At 51.6% G+C, this 18,558-nt stretch overlaps 6 protein-coding genes across 6 annotated transcripts; 3 read left to right on the forward strand and 3 right to left on the reverse strand.

Moving 5' to 3' along the window:
* Positions 1 to 1,998: 1,998 nt before the first annotated feature.
* Positions 1,999 to 5,392, reverse strand: BKA67DRAFT_590833 (kinesin motor domain-containing protein; the record flags this gene model as incomplete). The annotated part of the gene is made up of 3 exons (XM_046104626.1): positions 1,999 to 4,960; positions 5,108 to 5,267; positions 5,347 to 5,392. The coding sequence occupies 3 exons, from the start codon at positions 5,390 to 5,392 to the stop codon at positions 1,999 to 2,001; spliced, it is 3,168 nt and encodes a 1,055-aa protein (XP_045961425.1).
* Positions 5,393 to 6,307: 915 nt separating this feature from the next.
* Positions 6,308 to 6,801, forward strand: BKA67DRAFT_182286 (uncharacterized protein). The gene has a single exon (XM_046095287.1). The coding sequence runs from the start codon at positions 6,457 to 6,459 to the stop codon at positions 6,748 to 6,750; it is 294 nt and encodes a 97-aa protein (XP_045961426.1). The 5' UTR covers positions 6,308 to 6,456; the 3' UTR covers positions 6,751 to 6,801.
* Positions 6,802 to 6,852: 51 nt separating this feature from the next.
* BKA67DRAFT_655479 (UV radiation resistance protein and autophagy-related subunit 14-domain-containing protein) lies at positions 6,853 to 9,479 on the reverse strand (the record flags this gene model as incomplete). The annotated part of the gene is made up of 3 exons (XM_046106764.1): positions 6,853 to 8,262; positions 8,349 to 8,797; positions 9,341 to 9,479. 3 exons carry the CDS (start codon positions 9,477 to 9,479, stop codon positions 6,853 to 6,855), a joined length of 1,998 nt encoding a protein of 665 aa, XP_045961427.1.
* A 71-nt stretch (positions 9,480 to 9,550) lies between these two features.
* Positions 9,551 to 13,630, forward strand: BKA67DRAFT_655480 (uncharacterized protein; the record flags this gene model as incomplete). Its single annotated transcript, XM_046106765.1, has 1 exon — positions 9,551 to 13,630. The coding sequence occupies one exon, from the start codon at positions 9,551 to 9,553 to the stop codon at positions 13,628 to 13,630; it is 4,080 nt and encodes a 1,359-aa protein (XP_045961428.1).
* Positions 13,631 to 14,706: 1,076 nt separating this feature from the next.
* On the forward strand, positions 14,707 to 16,123 carry BKA67DRAFT_554540 (uncharacterized protein). Its single transcript, XM_046101995.1, has one exon. The coding sequence runs from the start codon at positions 14,924 to 14,926 to the stop codon at positions 15,872 to 15,874; it is 951 nt and encodes a 316-aa protein (XP_045961429.1). The 5' UTR covers positions 14,707 to 14,923; the 3' UTR covers positions 15,875 to 16,123.
* A 1,123-nt stretch (positions 16,124 to 17,246) lies between these two features.
* Positions 17,247 to 18,222, reverse strand: BKA67DRAFT_182342 (uncharacterized protein). The gene is made up of 2 exons (XM_046095288.1): positions 17,764 to 18,222; positions 17,247 to 17,708 (listed from the first exon to the last, which is right to left on the reverse strand). The coding sequence occupies exons 1-2, from the start codon at positions 17,988 to 17,990 to the stop codon at positions 17,435 to 17,437; spliced, it is 501 nt and encodes a 166-aa protein (XP_045961430.1). The 5' UTR covers positions 17,991 to 18,222; the 3' UTR covers positions 17,247 to 17,434.
* Positions 18,223 to 18,558: the final 336 nt, after the last annotated feature.

Below are 18,558 nucleotides of genomic sequence, written 5' to 3' on the forward strand. Positions count from 1 at the left end.
GGGGGGGGGAGGGGAGCGTCGATTCAAGCGTTTGAAGAGCTTCAGCTCATAATCAATACCCAACTCCTCCAAGAGCCACGGGATTATCTGGGACTGGGAATGCTGAGAGGCGCGTTGACTTACATTTAAGTGGATTAAGGATAGGTTGCCTTCAGCCGTCGTGGGTAACAGGTGAGTAATGTTCTCACAAGTTCAAAGAGGCTAGAATTTATAGATACTTGATGTTATATATATCCTAAGATTAGATTCATAAATCAGCGACCATGCATACGCACAACAATTCAATTAGGCTCAATACGCGCTTAGCCTCCCTTCGAGACTAAGCAGGTGGGCTTTGAGCCCCTTTTAGACGCGGTCATCGACAGCGTGATCACTTGGCAGCCATGAACAATCGTTAGATGATAATGGGAAACCAACGCTAAATTGTGATTATGAATTCCATGACTTGCTCTTATAAAGTCCCGAGTTTTATCTTTGTTTCAGTATCGTATAGTCCTGCTCCCTTGCTGATGCCTTAGTTAGGCGGCTTTCGAACCTGTTGCGGCACCGTTGATGTGGTCTTTCGTGGCAAACGAAAATATACCGAACTTCTAACCTCTTCGATCACTAATGTCCCTGGATGACCACCTCATCAATGTTTCGTTCAGATTTTGTGAATCGTAGCAAACAAGACGCATTGGTTGTAGGGCAGCAATGAATTGATTGCACATGACTGCAAATAAAGTAGCAAGACTGGGTCTGTCACTACGCAGGTGATGTTGCCCAGTTCAAGGGCACTCAACAATAGTTTCGTGTACGATTGTGATGTAAAGATAGAGTTATGTACAAGTATGGTTGGACTATGAGCCCAGATTGGTTCGTCATGGCTCGTATATCGCACTTAACTTAGACTATCATTGTTTCCAAACAACTCTCTATATTATGCTATCAATGTATGAGCCGAGGACAATATCTTGTGAGGCTATGCAACGCTACCAGGATCACGCCCATCGTTTCGACGCAGTTAATTACCAACATCTCTAAATCTAGGGCAAGATATTAAGCTAGTAAATCACGATGTTAAAGTTCAGCTCTAGGATGAGGCCTAGCTAAAACCTAAATCATCAGCCGTTTACTTGGCCTTATTAATGGCACAAAGAGACTGACTTTAGTTCATCATACGCTGCTGCTCCGTCTGCAATCTTTTCTATCTGGAATCGATTAGTGACTATGTTAAACATATTCTACGGAGGAACTATCCACGCGACCAGTTTGATGATCCAAATTTTCTGATTTCGCACTTCTATGTTCTATATCTGCATTCTTCCCATTTTGGTTTGGACCTTCGGGTTGCAAGCATTTAAGCTTATTCGGGTTTGCGCAGCGACCGATGAGTATATAGCCTAATATCTGGTCTGTGCAGCAGGCGTTCCCAAGTGCTAGACTAGTCCCAAAGGTTGGACCAAAGCTGGCCAAGCCACCGTCTATTATATATATGAAGGTATAGGCTTTTTATTGCATCAACTTCAAGGCCGAAATGCTCACTGAATGGGTTTTACATCCCCATAAGCAGTAGGCTTGGCGTACGTGCAGGACTTGGTGTTGGATGATCGCCGGTCATGAGACGAACATGCTCGCAGTGAATGTTGCGGAAGGAGGGGGAATCTTACCTTGAAGTAACGAGAGGAGAAAGATCATAAAATGTATAAAATATAATAAGTAGTGGGAGTGCTCCCTACCTCACAAGTAATCGCCGGGACGAATCGACAGAAATAAGGTTGACAAATTTATGCATGCATTATCGTAAGACTCCAGGACCATCTGCATCCGGATGAGTATGAACAAAAAAGAAAATGATACAAGTCGGGAAGCCACAAAACTGTACTGCAACACCATGACACCACCAACGGCCTGAAAGGCCCCGAAAAACTCCGGTATCAACCAAAAAAAAAAAAAAGTTAGAGTACATGGTGAAGACAATCTTATTCCTTCATTTTCAGGTTGCAGAGTATGATCCAACTATCGCCAGACCAGGCCCGATTTGTCTCTTTTCGCGGAAGCGAGGGAGTTGATCGCAGAACCGCCAATAGTGATTCTACGAGATTTGGACTCCTTCTGAACCCTCTCTGGGCTACCGTGCATCTTCACACTTCCCCCCATCCCCATTCGTCTCGCTTGTCCAGGCGTGAAAGATCGGATCCCTCCCACCGACGTATCCGGGGGCGAGCAGCTTATTGGTGGACTACCAATCTTCTCTCCACTCAGTCGTCTTATTCTCGAAATGCCGTTCGCGGCGCTGGCTGTAGGACCTGAGTATGAGTTTGAGATTTTGTGGCTGGTGCCGCCATAGGATCCAATTGAGCTCACCCTCCTAGCCCCCGTCGAGGCTATGCCCAACGATGAGAGACGGTCACGCCGATTGTTCGCATGAAGCGCGGAGCGCAGCTTGGTCGCATCGATAAGAGAGCTGGGCCCTTCGGAATCCGAGTTATAGTTTGAAGGTGGGCGGTTCTCATCCGTGGTGATTCGTGGTGCTGTTGGTGGCGATATCGGCACAGGCAGTTGTGATCCAGATAACACTCTAGGGCTCAGCGAATTTCGTCCAGTATATGATGGTGATCTGATGTTAGCAGTTCTTCCAAGGTCGAGATTGCGAAGAGGACTTGTTTTGTTGTCATCGGACGAGACCAGGTTCAATGATAGTGTTGGGGCGACAGGGGAACCACCCATGCTGCCCGTAGTAGAGGTTCTCGTCTTTGTCAAAAAGCCTGCCTGGAATCGATTTGGTTTCGATGGGATATATCTCGCGGGAGATACCGCAGGAGACATGGAGACCGGCTCCGGAGCAATTAGTGACGGACTGGAATCGCCGGCTGTGTCGTTGAGATAAGACGGAACTAGAGGGATTTCAGTAGTCTTCTCAGGTGACGCAACCTCCGGGGTCGTCTGGAATTTCTTAGGCGTTTTCTCGAAATCTGCCAGTGTACCAGTCTCTGACTCGTCGTCTCGCCATCTAACCCCTCGAGACTTCTTCTTTGCTGGTGTAAATGCGATACCTTTCTTCGCATTCAGGACCTTACGCCTTCGTGGCGAGCTCTTGGCTGGCGACATAAAGATGGATGGTTGTTCCGCAGAAACAGCTGCAAGTACTGGATTGGGGATGGGCTTGACGCCTTCTATCATGACGTTGACAGCCTTCTTCCTCTTCGGGGTTCCACGCTTGGAGGGGGCAAACTTCTCGACAGGGGCGCTTCCACCTTCAGGCTTGACAATATGTGATGCTGCTGAGTATCCAGTCTCTAGTAAACGGTTGATGATCTTCTTGGCATGAGCCACAGCGTCGTCTGCACTCATATTCATGGTTTCAGCTAATGATGCCATGATATCAAACTGTGCCGTCAAAAGAACCTGCATCATGCCGGCGTCTCCAGCCTTATCCTGTTCGAGTACTTCCCTGTAGGCTTCCCTCGCGAAGTTGGACTTGAGGAGTTCAGCTTCTCTTTGAAGCGTGGCCATCTCACCAGCATCCGCGTGCGCATCCCCCGTGGGAAGCTGGCCAATGCTGTGTTGGAGAGCAGAGTCGATAGCTCTCTCCCAATTTCCCTTTTCTAGCTTTTGGTGTATATGGTGGCGGCTGTTTTCGAGCTCGATCAAGATGCCTTGGGCGGTATTGCGCATGGCAGCCAGGTTGGAAGGCATGCAGTCCTCATCGTCCTTGGCATCACAAATGGCATCGAAAGCGGCGATCCACGACGATAATAAGCCGATACGACGCTCGATAGCTCGCTGCTTCTTCAAATGAGAGATCTTGTCTTGGCGTTCGGGTCCTGAGTTGTGGTAGGCGGTACGGATCCTCTGGATGCCTCCAGTGGCAGATGCGCCTCGCTTCTCCAACTGTTTTTGGAACTTGGCAAAGGCGCCCTTTTCGGCGTCCTTCTGCTGCGCCTTCAGCTCGTTGATGATAGCCATTTGTTCGTCGATCTTGACCAAGAAGTCCTTCACATGGCGGTTGACGTTGAAGACATTCCTTGTCACCTTGGTCTGGATATTCTTTGCGCGGTTCGCGTATCGCAGAGTGTTTTGGGTTTCGTCGAAGTGTTGGCTCGAGGGACTGACGCAGACAATCATGACTGTTTTGCAGTTGCCGCCGAGGGAAAATTTGAGCAGCCGGGTGAGTTTGCTGTTTCTGTACGGGACGTGGTTCTTCTTCCGAGGATCGCACAGAGCGTTGATGCAGCTGCCCAAAGCAAGTAAAGACTTGTTGATGTTGGCACCCTCCAACAGACGTTCTCCTCGGTTCTGGGTCGCGCTAGCTCGTTCGCTACCGGCAAGATCGATGATGCTCAGGGTGGCCATGGTGTGAGGCTCGGAGACCGCTGCCGTGCGGTCCCTCTGAGCTATGTTGATCTGCAGAACGGCATGTGACCTCGAAGAGGTGGCGTTGGCCGCTGTCGGTGAAACTGTCCTCCATTCGTTACCTCGGATGATCATATCCATAACCTCTTGCACGTCCCTTGGGTGATGACTGGTGAGACCAGCCACTGTGACGGCCTGGTTGGAATCTTCTCGTAGCATCAAGCCCTGCTTGCTGCCACCAGGGACCAACAGGTCTCGAATGGTCTCGTTGTAAATCTCGAGGTATGATAGGGAGATCTCGGTATGCTTGTCTTCTTTCCGCTCCGATATCTTCTCGAACAGTTCCTGCATGGTGAGAAAGATGATACCGGGCATCTGGGAGGTGCCGGTGATGGTGTGTGTTTTACCACATCCAGTGGCGCCGTACGCGAACACGGTGGCATTGTAGCCGTCCAGGATGCTGTCGAGCAGGTTCTTGGTGGTCCCTTCGTACACTTCGTCCTGCGTTGTGTTCTCGTCAAAGACGCGATCGAAGGCGAATATTTGGTCCTTGACCTTTTTGCCTTGAGGAACGAGGGATCGGGAGAACTTCTGCATAGGGTTGTCTTCGGGCGGGTCGAATACTCTGGTGGATGGAGAGGAATCAGCAAGGACATCTGGGCTCTTTTCTTTTCTTTTCTTCTTTATTCTTTTTGTCTTTCTTCTTCTTCTGGAGCGCTGCAAGGGGGAGAGAGAGCAGAGGGAGGATAGCGAGGTGCAAGCACCAACATACAGGCATCTGTCGTCGACGACTTTCACTACGGATCTGATGCCGCTGGACTTGAGCTTTGGTGTCGGTACTGCTGCCAGGGAGCCATCTCCCAAGAAGACCGTGTCTCCATCGGAGCGGTGTAGTTGTGCAGCTTCGCGGATGGTGAAAGGCCGAACTCGTACTGTGAGGTGTGGGTGTCAGTGGCCATGTGAGTGAGAGTGCGAGACTGCGTGCGTCTCTGTGTCTGTGTGGGTGCTTACCGGCGACTGTGATGGAAGAGGCACCCGGGTCTCGCATAGCTGCCATGTTGTCTCGTTTGGTTTGGGCTCTCGTTATGGTACAATGTTGGTCAAAAGCCTCGCCCACATGCGTCCCGCACTACCTCGGGACGCGTCGTGTGTGTCGAGTCCAAAGTATTGTCGAATGCACCGCCTGCTGCCCTGCTGTGGTCTTTTGGCAGTCCAGCAAACAAGCCCGGAGGCAGATGTCACAAATGCCGTGTTAGGGGGGGGGGGGGGGGTATTGTGGTATTTAGCAAGATACTCTATGAGTCGATTTGGGTGGTGGCAGGAGACGCGTTCAAAGGGCAATTGCAATGTTATCGGTCAACGCATTGGCTGACGTGGAAAAGAAAAGCAGAGAAGAATGACACAGGCTTGATTGTCGTTGGTGGAGCAGCGTGAATGTGCTGTCATGGCTCATGCTCGTGCTCGTGCTCGTTCTCATACACACCCATGCCCCCGGCTCATGCTCATGCTAACTACAGTACGTAACTACAAGTAACTTAACTTACTGATGTTCATGGTTCACGCTCAAGAGCTGCCAATGGGGCGGGGCGGGGGGAGTTCATTTGCCGGCACAAAAGACTGAAGACAGCAGCGAAGACAGACTACTGTAAGTGGATGGGGAAATATTGTGGTGCTTGTGGGCGGCGTTGGCTGGTCAACGCGCGGGAGCTAGCACAGAGTCAGGGGCCTAGCGAATGGGGGCGCGCAGCCTTTTTTATGGGGCTCTCCAAGACATGGGCAGGCTCAGATGGTCATGGTCTCAAAAGCTGCATCCATTCCCATAACAATAACTATGATATTCAGGGGTGGCTTGGTTCTCAGCACTAACTTAGACCTCCAGCCTTGTTTCTCGAACGAATGGCTTTGAAACCTGGAGCAGCTGGACCTACCCCAATTGACCACCTTGATGAGGCTAAACATATTTGACGCTAATTTAGCCATCTCAGATGCATATGCATTGTTTACTGCCAGGCATAAACATCCGCCCGCCGCCCCATGCTAGCCGTAACGCGCTGTGTGGTTGATTGGCATTACCTCCATACAATGACACCCTACCTCCGTCTTCAGCTGTACTTGGATTGAATGGTGGATACATTGAGAGGTCCCCGAGGTCAGGCTGGGTTGCTAGTAAGCTTTCACCTGTTTATCTTTTCTTTTTCCAATTTCTTTTTGATACACTATCTTAGAGACCCTGGCTTGGCTAAGTGCTGTACATACGACACCAGTAGTATCTTTGCGTGTATGTGTGTATGTATGTATGCATGGGACAAGATTGGATCATACAGCCAGACCAAGTGCGTGTCAGAAAGCCATACGATTTTATGTCTTTACTCCTTCCATGCGCATTTCTCCTATCTTCTTTCTAGGGTATCTTAGATGAAATGAAAACGAACTGCTCTCCAGCGTGTTTATACGAGTGCTGCTTTTTTTTTCTTTTTGTCACCGGGGCAAAACTCGGAGCCCATCTTCAAGAAAACCCTAGTTAACGATGTTCTCTCGTAGGCCTTTGGTCCTCAACGTGAACTTGGTGCCCTCGCCAAATGGTAAACCTCCAGCAGCGGTTTTGTCACCGCCGGCATGTCCGTTTTCAGCGCCGTCAGCCCCAGCACTGATGATCCTTCTGAGCTCATCCCTTTGCCTGGTTGCCACCTCGCTCTCCGCACTCCCACGGCGGCTTCCGGCAGTACTGCTAGCTCCATCATCCAAAGACGTGTTGACCTTGCCCTTCATCTTGCCCGCCCAAAGACCTCGTATACCCCCACGTTTTCGTTCCGGCAACTCGTCAGAGCCAGCACTGCAGACGTAGAGAAGGTATTTGAGGTTTGGAAGTGTATGGCGTACGTCGACCACTTTCAGACCGGCACTCGCGCATAGCATCTCAATGTCCTTGTTGAGCAAGAACCATCCGTAGTCAAATCGGTATTGTGCCGTCGCCCCGCCTCGAAGGTACAGCGGAAAGGAGCGCTCTCGGTCAGCTATCTGAGATATGTCATCTCGAACGCTGCTTCTCGAGCCATATGGTGTAAGTGGATACGGCAGTGGCACGCTCAGGTAGAACTGCAGGGTGTTGGTCAACTGAGCAACAAAGCCTAATGCTGCTGAAATGGCGTTTTCCTCTGCAGTCTTCATAGCCGGGTCATAGTCGGTGTTGGGCAAGTCGAGCCCACAGATCTGGAAAGCCAATGGAGTCCCCGACGGAGCAGCTGTGATGGGGAACACCTGACTCAGCTCCTCACAGATCCGGCGGCGTTGACCACGAATTCCGTCTTTCGTATTGTCAACGGAAGCACGAGCAGCCGGTAGCTTTGTCGTGGCATCTTCGATCTCTTCAGCGGCTTTCTTTTGTGCTTGTCGTCCCTTGGCCATGGCAGCACGTCGAGCAGCAATTGACTCCTTCAGTTCTTCCTTGCGGGCCTCGGCGGCCCTGACGGCGCGTTGCTCGGCCGTCAGATACTTGTTCGCCAGCTTCGCCTTCTCCTGCGCCATGGGCACCGGATCAGGGGGTGTTCGCTCGAGGATCTCGTTGATCTGAGCCTTGAGAGAGTCTTGAGTCGCGAGGGCATCCTGTATAGAGGCGTCCAGATTTGAGAGTTTCATAAGCGCATTGTAAGTCGAAGTGGGCAGTGCTGGCCCTTGTTTCGGTTCAGGCACCCTTGCAGGAAGGTCTAGGCAGTAAATTCCGTCAACGAGGTGGAATACTAGACAATTGGGGGGGAAGTGCTGGTTGCGTAGACTGCCGATAAAATTCAAAAGACGCAAGTCAACGGCCTGGTCGAGTAGAAACATCCAGTGGCCGCGCCGTTTTGCCCATACTTTTATGGTGACGAGAGCTGATCTGGTGATGTCCGAGTGGGCTTGAGCCAGATCGAAGAATCGAAAATTGAAGTTCTGTAAGTTGCCGGCAACCGTCAGCTCGTGCGCTTCATCTCCCAAGGCATCTCACCCCATAGTTGGGGCTTGTGCTGCATACATACCGTGGACCGCTCGGCCACCTCGCTCACATAGACGGGATCTTGGACGCCATCGACATGCAAGCTGAGGAAAACATCGGCAGCTCTTCCCTCAATGGCTGTCTCGAGGGCTTTCTGCCTAGTCATGGGACTCTTACTGGCAAGGTTAGTGCTTCGTCGTCGGACCTGGGCAGGACGATCGCGCAGGGAGTCGGAGGAGGCGGCATGGTGAAGCTGCTGGCTACTCTTCAGGGCCTGAAGCTTAGTCGGCGATCCCTTTCCCAGATGTAGGTCATCAGCTGTCTTCCCAGTCGGGCGGAAAAAGCTCAAGTTGCGTAGGTAAATGCCCTGAAGATGCCGCAAACGTCGGTTTTGCGGTAGAAGCAGGGGGCGCGTCGACTCGGCAGACAGAGACATGGCGAGGGCGTTGAGGTGCAGCAAGTGGCGGCGTGTGTAGTCGTGCTCATGGGGAGCTTATCCCATCAATCGCTTGCACCTTCTTGCGACCCCTTGGGTTTTTATCTTTCTTCACGAGCGTCGACGAGCCATAAAGGGAGAGCAATGCTAACTTGGACAAGCAAGTGCTTCGCTCGGCATGACAGATGTCGAGGAGGGATAGATTGCAAGCTTCTGCCAGACAGGACAAGACAAGTCAAGACCAGACAAGAGGTCGAGTGCATCGTCCGCAGCACAAGACGATGACGGCGTGTACAGTTACACACAGTGGGTTACTGCACTGAAACGTCATGGATGCTCTGGGGAGCTAGCACTGGACTAAAGTTGGCCTTGGCCTTGGAGCCCGTCATATAAGTCAAGTTACATACTTTGTACTCTGCTAAATCATGCAACCTGGGTTAGCTCAGAGCGGCCGCTGATGGCAGAATCGCGGGGTAACTTTAGCGCCATGCTACAGGCACAGGCACAGGCACGGGTACTGCTGCTGCTGCTACAGCTACAAGCGGGCACACTGCCTGTCAGCGGTGTTTTCAGTGGTCGCCGAGCTCCCGAGTCCTTACTCACAACTTCACTACAACACCAATTCAGCGACAAGCTGCTGCCATTCTGCTCCAATCGAGCTTCGCTGGCGATTTTGCTGACGTGCCTTGCAACGAGCGCGTTTCGCACACCAGACTTGGTGTTCTGCGCACCGTACATGGTCGGTTAGACTCTTCCTCGTACCATCATGACATCCGTATTCATGGCGCTGCACGCGACGCGACTCCGACATGTATAATCAAGGCAAGATCATGCGCCGCCTGCTGGGCAGGCCTACCAACGACTCGACCGCCAGCGACAACAACCTAGGTCATACTGGTTCGCCCATCCCTCCCACCTTTCGCCCCAACGCCTCGCAAGATGTCGACTACACAGCAGGTGGGCCAATCGCATGCTTGGATAAGTCACCGGACGGGAAATTCGCCGTCCTCGGTGGTAGACACATTCTCAAGACAATCCAGATCGATGGCTCCAACATCAAGGAAGGTATCGACTTGCGCGCGATCATTACTTCCCAGCCCAACACCAAGCCCGGCACGTCCACCACCGTTTCCGACCAGCTGTCAATCAAGGATGTCAAATGGGCCATCAACCCCGCGGGAGAATCCGTCATCTTCACGGCTTGCGCCAACGGCCGCATATTCCAGTACAACCTGACTCGCCTCGGATCTCGCCCCCCCGGCGGTCTCGGGCTGGAGTTTGTCCAGGCTCGGGAGGATTCTCGTCAGATCAACACCCTGGACATCAACCCGCACAAGAGCTCGTGGCTGCTTTCCGGCAGTCAAGACGGCATTGTGAGATGCTTCGACACCAGGGATTGGGGTACAACCAAGAGTGGCCAAGGACCACATCGAGCCTTCAAGTCTTTTAGGTGCAATGCTGAGGGCATTCGCGACGTCCAGTGGTCACCAAAGGATGGCTTCATCTTTGCCTGCGCAACCGAGTCTGGCGCAGTCTTCAAGTGGGACATCCGGAAGACAAGTGCTCCTCTTCTCAGAATCAATGCTCACGACCCCACCAGAGGTGTCTCCTGCATTGCCTGGCACTTTGACGGCGAATCTCTCCTCAGCGCTGGACTAGACAACGCCATTCATGTTTGGGATGTGTCGGATGGCGCCGACAAGAGGCAAAAGCCCAAATGGACCATCTCGACACCAGCTCCTGTAACCTGTGTATCCTGGCGACCAGCACTGCGGTCTGTCTCTGCTAGAGGCAGACGAGCCGCACAGATTGCAGTCTCCTATGTTGACGGACCAACCAAGGGTTATGGTATTAGTCCGGTACATGTCTGGGATTTCGGTAGGCCCACTATGCCATTCAAGGCGATCGATCGCTTTGAGTATTCCCCCAATGTCACGTTATGGCAAGATCAAGATCTGCTCTGGACGGTTGGTCTAAATGGCTTTTCGCAATGCGATGTAGCCTACGCTCCCAAGGTCGTCGATCGAAGGCCTACTTCGGCTCTTGCTTTTGCTCCCCGTGGCCACGTGCTTATGGTACTGGAAGAGCGGGCACCCTCTCGCAAGCCTCACCCCGCCATCGCCACCCAGGATATGCTTCCGTCTTCGTTCAGTTCCAGTCCGAACGCCCAAGTGCTGAGTCACAGTCGTAGTGATTCTGAGGAAGACGTCGTTGGTAGTTTTCTTGGTCCCTCAAAGCTGGCGGGCCGACGCCCCAGCGCCAATGCCAGCTCCCGTCCTGCCGCCTCCTTCAGCACAACACCCCCTTCTGGCACTGATGAGCCTGTCATGCCACTGAGCCAATCAATCGGCATCACTCAGGGTTTCAAGCCGAGTCAAGTCATGGCAATAGGCCAAGTAACTGCATCTTCAAAGTCTAAACACTACCTGTTTCTCTCGCGTCATTACCTTGAGACGCTTTACATGGATTTGCCCCATGTCGAAGGCGGCAGTCCTCTCAATGTGCGCGTTTGTGGTATCATGGAACACTGGGCTCGCGCTGCCGAGAGTATTGGCCAGATCCGACTTGCTCAGACCTGGCGGGTTCTTGCTCCAGCTTTCAACCATCTACTCAACAGACGAGCACAATATCACCTTGAGCTGCGCATGGCCAGGCGCAAGAATGCAAAGTCTCCAATGCTTAAGGCGCGATCCGATTCCAAGCTTAACCTTCAGAGGCTTAGCAAGTCTGCAGCGAATCAGGCAAGCGGCGACGAAACCTCTCGGAAAACAGGCTCTGTAGGATCGGTCGAGACTCGCCACTCCCTGGCGCCATCCCTCCTAAGTGGAGAGGCTGACAGTGAATCCAATGTCCCGACGCCTATCGCTCGTCCAATCAGGGAAGACATGCCTGAGTATCACCAATACGTTCCAGGCAAAGTCTTGACACCAGTGAAGGAATTGGACAGCTTTACGCTACCCCCCGCCTCTTATAAGGGGTCAGAGCGACCAGGTCTGCGACAACGGCATGACTCGGCTCCCTTATCCGTGATCAGTCAAGATACTCACATCTCTCAAGATTCACAGATATCCAGCACCGAGGGCTACGATTTTTATGATGTTGATGCAGTAGACGGGATTCCTCAAGCTATCGACGTACCTAAGAAGAAGGAGCCACTGTCATTGGATTATGTCGATGCTGGCCCTTCAAGTGACCGAAGACCTCAGCCGGAACGCCACGATTCTGACGAAAGTTTTGGACAAATATTTTCAGTCTCCGACGGCGGCCGCCTCCCGACTGAGACTAGTTCAGTTGCCGGCAGCTTACGCCGCGTGGCGAGTCACCCCGTGGGCATGGTCGGCTCCAACACGTCTTCCGTAGAGGAATATCAGAGTCGGATTCGAGGCAAGCAGATACCGGAATCGACAGGAACTTTGCACCCTGCGGTTTCGCAAGATTTAGTCCGCCATGATTCCGACAGCTCCAGAGACATCTTCATGATATCGCAGACTACTGCAGATAGTGGTGACAGTCAGGTGTCGCAAGAAGGGTATCACGACCTCTCACATCGATCCCCGCACCCTTCGCCCATCCAGCTCAGGGTGAAAGAACCACAATCACCTCGCAAACATTCCCACGAGCGTCTGGCATCAGACCGACCTGAAGAGAGCACCTCAACCGTGATCATCGAGGCTGATTTCATGCCTTGGGAAGATGATCCACCATATCCGTTCCCATTGTCTAAAGAGACGGACAGCAGATTGACCACTCCATCAATAGATCCCTACGAGATGCTCTCGCGAGCTCTTTCTCACGAAACCCGGAGTTCTGCGCTCAATGCATCCGCCATGATCCTACTCCTCCGGCCGTTGGTCCCGGAAGAAGTCATTGATCATCACCAAGCCACAGCTATTTTACGACATCATCACGACCGCCTGATGAGGCAAAAATACTTTGTCGAAGCTGCAACACTTAGAAACGTTTGCGTTCCTGGTTGGAATGGTTTGGACGAGTGGGGTGATAATTATACTAGCATATTTCATCCCGCCCAAGACCCGCAGCGCGTCTCGGCAAGCTTTACCTGTCCGAATTGTCATAAGCCACGCGAGATCAATCGTGGTGAAAACAATATGGGCATATGGAAATGCGAGAGGTGTGGATATGCTATGGGGCCCTGCGTCATCTGCGGGCACCGTGATGCCACTGTGGTTTCGAACCCACCCATGGAGATCACCAGAGGTCTTGCCCAGTGGAGAGAATCTCGAGAGTCCTCGATTTTGCAGACATGGTGGTATTGCTTGGGTTGCAAGCACGGAGGGCACGCTGCTTGCATAGAGGCATGGCATTCTCCGCTGCTTCCCGATGAGTCAGATGATGGTGATTCTTTGCCTGGTCCACCCGCCTTCCTGCCAGAACCGTTCAGCGAAGGATGTTGCCCTGCGGATGGATGTGGACATGCATGTCTCCCAGGTAGATGGCGAGATGCATTGAGCAATGCCAAAAAGGAACCACTAGAGCGCAAAGTGCGGGAGCAGACCAGAAGCACGATTCCTACCTTTCGTCGTAACGATCACAAAGTTGAACCTGCGGGCGAAGTCCCAGGATCTGCGCCTGCCGTCATTGGAGGTGTGAGAAGTGACGCGGTTGTTGTATCCCAAAGCAGAGCTGTGGAGGGTGCTCGTGAAGTACTTGCCGTACCTGAATCTGGGAATGTCGCATCAATCGACGATGGTACGCGTTTGACACGGGCTGCTGGCGGTATCCTCAGTGTCCTTAGCTCAAGCCCGGGCCGCTCAAATGTTCAAGGCCCTGTAGTTGCCGCAGGTATCGGGAACAAGTTTGTTGATAAGAATGAAAGGGAGAGAAGAAAGAGCGTCAAATTTGCTGGCGCCCCCGATGGGCGGCGTTAGAAACTGCAGCCGTCAGAAGGCGTAGCGTCTAGAAGTGCACTAAGCTCGACATGTGCACCTCCTACCACAGGCACCAGCAATACACGTTCAATTCTGAAGCAAATAGCACCCACCACCAGGGACAGCACGATACCACACTACGTGGAACCAATACCAAGCTTTTGGACAACATTGTTCACTTGGAGACGAAGTCGGCATGTCAATATAAGCACGAACATTCGTTCCTCCGCAGACAGCCGTGGCGACGAAGCATTGCGCTCCCGAAGTGTGCAAGGTTTCCAGTCCGAGATAAATATAGCAACAAACACAAATTCATCCATAGGCAGGGCGGGTAGAAGTAGCAATCAACCGGTGGAGAATCAACGCACACCTGCAAATTCCCAGCCGTCACAAGCTGGCTGGCTCACTCCGCGTTGGAGCTGGTTTGGACGCCCCCAAGGGCCTATCCGTTCCAATGCAACTAAGACTGTGAGCGCTAGACAGTTGCCCAGATCGCCTTCTGCCCAACTACCATTGGATCAGCCAACAAAATCCGCCAAGGCCAAGGGAAAGGAACCAGAGCGCATTGGGATCACATCATCGAACGCTGAACAGTCCGGCCCGAATTCTTCTGCGCCTTCTGCCACGAACGACGATGACACCCCTGTGGCCCCAAAGCTTCGGCAAATGACTGCAACGGAGGCATTCTTTGGACCGAGAGCGTTGGAGCCGTGCGACGACCTGTTCTTCTAGCCGCGGAGACGATGGAAGCACTGCTGGCATATAGTCACAGCCAGGTGTTTACTTTGGGAAGAATTATTTGGTTGATTTTCCGTCCAGAATGGACAACACGGGTGTAAGGGAAAGATGGTTGGGGGGGCATGGATTTCTTTGCTATACCCGGATGAAGTTGACCAAGAGATGGCTTCTCCATCATGTAATGATCTAGTCCATTATATTTGACATACAGTAGCTAGCAAATAGAATAATATTCTACCCGCTGGGAAACTCCACTATGATATCATCCCGTGACTATACTCGCCGAGAACGGAGGCTGTGGAGCACCTAAACTCGAAATCCGTCGACTCGGATGTGATCACCGAGTTGACCCCGCCATGTATGAAACGGCCCCTCCTCTAACTACGGGATCATGTATACTATATCCTTTTCCTGGTAGCTTGATATCGGCAGCACATCCGATATTTTCGGCGTTTAGCATACTCTCTTAAATCGTAGCGGGCACTGCCATTTTTTTGGTTTTGGTTTTCTCCCTCTTTTGGCACGCATTCCTTCGTGTACTTACTGTATTTCAAGATGGCACCCGCAGTACCCCCCTCAGGCATCTGGGCCCCCGCCGTGACGCTCTTCGACCCGGAGACCGATGCCCTGCTCCCGCAGGACCAGGCCAAGTACTACAAGCACCTTGCGGGCACCGGCCTCTCAGGACTGGTGGTCCTCGGCACCAACGCCGAGACCTTCCTGCTGACGCGGGAGGAGCGCGCGGAGCTCCTGCGCCTCGCCCGCGGCGCCGTCGGCCAGGACTACCCCATCATGGCCGGGGTGTCGGGCCACAGCACGAAGCAGGTGCTGGAGTTCATCGGGGACGCCAAGGGAGCGGGCGCCGACTACGGCCTGCTCCTGCCGCCGGCCTACTTCGGCAAGGCTACGACGCAGAGCGTTATCGAGGCCTTCTACGACGAGGTCGCCGCGAAGAGCCCCCTGCCCATCGTCATCTACAACTTCCCCGGCGTCTGCAACGGCGTCGACCTCGACTCCGACACCGTCGCCCGCCTCGCCCAGCGGCACCCCGGCAGGATCGTCGGCGTCAAGCTCACGTGTGGCAGCGTCGCCAAGATCACCCGCCTCGCGGCCGTCTTGAAGCCGGACCAGTTCGCCACGTTTGGAGGCCAGAGCGACTTCCTCCTCGGCGGGCTCGCCAGTGGCAGTGCCGGGTGTATCTGTGCCTTTGGCAACGTGTTCCCGAGAACCGTGGTCAGGATCTATGAGCTCTGGAAGAACGGGGATCTCGAGGCCGCGAGGGAGCTGCAGGGGAAGCAGGCCTTGGCCGAGCAGGCCATCAAGGCGGGAATCGCCGTGACCAAGTATGCTGCCAGCGTCTTCACGGCACCCAAGGCGGGCATTGAGGATGCGGAGAGCAAGTTCAGGCCTAGACGGCCGTACGAGGAGCCAGGACAAGCGGTAAAGGAGAAGCTAAGAAAGACGATGGAGGAAGTGGCGGGCTTGGAGGAGAGTCTTCAGAAATGAGCGATGAAAGGGGCATAGATTTGGGAAACGTACTCGAAGGATGAATCAGAAACAAGTATGAGTGGAGGCAGGAGAATTGCTGTAACATAAATCATATATCAGAAGACAGGCCTAGGGTTTAACTCTAAATGCTCAGCATCGATGGTAGTTTGCTTTAGCCAGCAGTACTTAATGTTTGCTAATCTACCTAATTGTGCGTGGCATTAGAACACGACTTGGTGTTTGATTTACGTAAGAGCCCTTTTACGCGAACCAGTACAACAACAAACAATGCAGCCCTCTTGATGAAAGTAAGTCAGCAGTGAGCTGTACCCTCACCTTAGCTACCAACTCGACAAGGGTGCAGGACAAGTCTGTATGAGCATTTCCAGAAGGTTTTGTTGCTGTTGTAAATTCGGACCTTATTCTTATATTCACTGTTGCGGAACTGGCTCGGCGGCATTCTTAAATCGTTCGATGGCAGGGAGGACAGTCGCAGTTGTCCGACAGGATTCCTACACAGCAATGACTCGCTTTAGATTGCTTCTTCAGCAGTAGGACAGAACATGAACTCAATAATGCTGGACGTCCAATCGCTTTCCCTATGGAAGTAAGAAAGAATCATCGATGTCGTTCTAAAGACAATGTTAACAACAAGATGAACGTCGAGGTAAGCAGCACTATGAATTACAAGGATTGGTGTGCTCAGCGACTAAATATGAATATCCAAGCTTGCAAAGCACACCATTTGATGACTGGGAGCTGGAAAGCGTTGATAGTCATGTACGGTGCGGGATACTGCTCCAGCTTTACAGATAAGATTCAGCAAGATGACGGCAGTAATGGTGGCACGAAGCTCCCAGCTTAATATTTTATTAATTTAGGGCTTATGGATCCTTGTGATGAATTAAATCCAAAGGGCAAACTGACAAAACCAGACAGCAAAACCTATATATGATCCTGGTGTCCAGGGTAAAATAGGTAACAACCATCTGGTAGCGTGGTTCTCTTGGAATTAAATTTCAATTGATTGAAGAGAAATATGACAGACAATACCCATTGTGACGATAACTAGAGTGTCCAATTAAACGACTTGGCGAAAGCCTGTGCCCCCTTCGTTGTCAGGGATAGCTTCCCCCCTCCCATTTTTGATGCGAGAGGCCGACCATCTAGTTGCGCTTCCGAGATTGAGTCAAAGATACTTCTTGATACATTCCGTGAGTTTCTTTTCACATTCCCGAAACCTTCATGCCATTAATGCTGTGTTTGTCGAGTGTATACGTCAGCTGTGCTGCTACTGTGGACATGGGAATATGTGCTGTTGAAATAATTTTTTAACAATCCAATAACGTTTAACTACATGAAAATTGAGATGAAAACATGATTTTGGAGATGAGTAGTGAATAATAACAATCTGTAGATCTCTGAGATGAGCTGAAAGCATGACCCGGAGCGTACATATAGTAAAGGAAAATAATGCATCGTTAGTCGTTAAAGAGTTGCCCAGATAGGGTTCTTTTGATAAAATCAGGTGGCGTAAGCAACAATTTACTGATAAAGAGATTTAGGAAAAACATAACATCATCTACTGGATTCGTCGAGGCACTTTTTGCGGTACTTTTTGCGGTGCCGGTCAAGGTTGTCCTCCCGCGTGAAAACGGTTCCACATTCACATTTCCACAGGTACTCAAATTCGATCCCATACTCTTTTTGGTTCTCCCAAGCCCACTGGGGATGATTGACAAGAGCATGTCTCCGCATATCTCTCTGCTCGGCTGTTCTGACTTGGCAAGGCTCATCATAAAGATCTAGTACTGGACACAGCACCGGCGGGTTGTGTGTCCGCACATGTTTTCTACCACGCACTGGGTTAGATCACTCTTGATTGTGCTGATAAATAGTGTGCTCACCTGAAGTCCCTTCCGGTGGGACACACCTTTCCACAATACCACTCCCCTTTTTCCGTGACATATTCGTGGTCACAGTAGAACTTTCCGTCCTTTGCTGCCACGAATTCTTTCGCCGAGGGCATTGGCAACTCTTGAAATAATTTTTTGTTGTTATGTTTTGCGTTACTTTCTGTTTCCGTCATTGGTTGGCTGAGGCCCGGGTTGATGTCAGACTCGAGATCTAACATCGTGGATTCCCAATTTTCATAGTTCGTTTCTGTGGTGATGTAGTTGTTGTGTCCAGAATAATTCAAGTTGTCAGACTGAGGTGTATAAGTATCCTCAAACGGTTGTACAGGAGTCCCACTCTATAGAGCTGGATCCAGAGCACCTGCATCGGGGCTCGCACTTCTGCTGAATTGTTCGAAGTACGTGGCGTCATTGAAGAATTCGTTACCTTCATTGGGAATATAATAATGGCCGGCATTATTATATTGGCTTTCAGTGGTACTGGAACTTGCGCCCATTTGATCGGAAATCTCAGATGAGCCATCGCAGTCCAACATAGTCGAGGTCGGTTGATCACAGATTTGTGATACTATTTCCGGATGACGATTTTGCTTTGGCATCTTTTTCACCCTGTATATCAGAAGCTGACTGGAATTTATGTGATTGGACTATTAGTGGGGTGGACTGTATTGAGTTCTTCTTCATGTCACCAAGTTCCAGATGCCATGATATAGGTCACAAATGGGAATCGAAAGGACTTGGTCCGCAGTTTTCTACAACAGCTCCTCTGACTTCCCGGCATTCTTG

The sequence above is a fragment of the Truncatella angustata genome (assembly GCF_020726525.1).
Source record: "Truncatella angustata strain MPI-SDFR-AT-0073 chromosome Unknown BKA67scaffold_2, whole genome shotgun sequence".
Classification (NCBI taxonomy): Eukaryota; Fungi; Ascomycota; class Sordariomycetes; order Amphisphaeriales; family Sporocadaceae; genus Truncatella; species Truncatella angustata.

Bases quoted from the DNA above. Each gene is read 5' to 3' on its own strand.
- BKA67DRAFT_182286 (XM_046095287.1), top strand. From the start codon at position 6,457: ATGGTGGATACATTGAGAGGTCCCCGAGGTCAGGCTGGGTTGCTAGTA.
- BKA67DRAFT_554540 (XM_046101995.1), top strand. From the start codon at position 14,924: ATGGCACCCGCAGTACCCCCCTCAGGCATCTGGGCCCCCGCCGTGACG.
- BKA67DRAFT_182342 (XM_046095288.1), bottom strand. From the start codon at position 17,990: ATGTTAGATCTCGAGTCTGACATCAACCCGGGCCTCAGCCAACCAATG. The intron at 17,709-17,763 runs GTGAGCACACTA...AGTGCGTGGTAG, and splicing joins CCCACCGGAAGGGACTTCAG to AAAACATGTGCGGACACACA.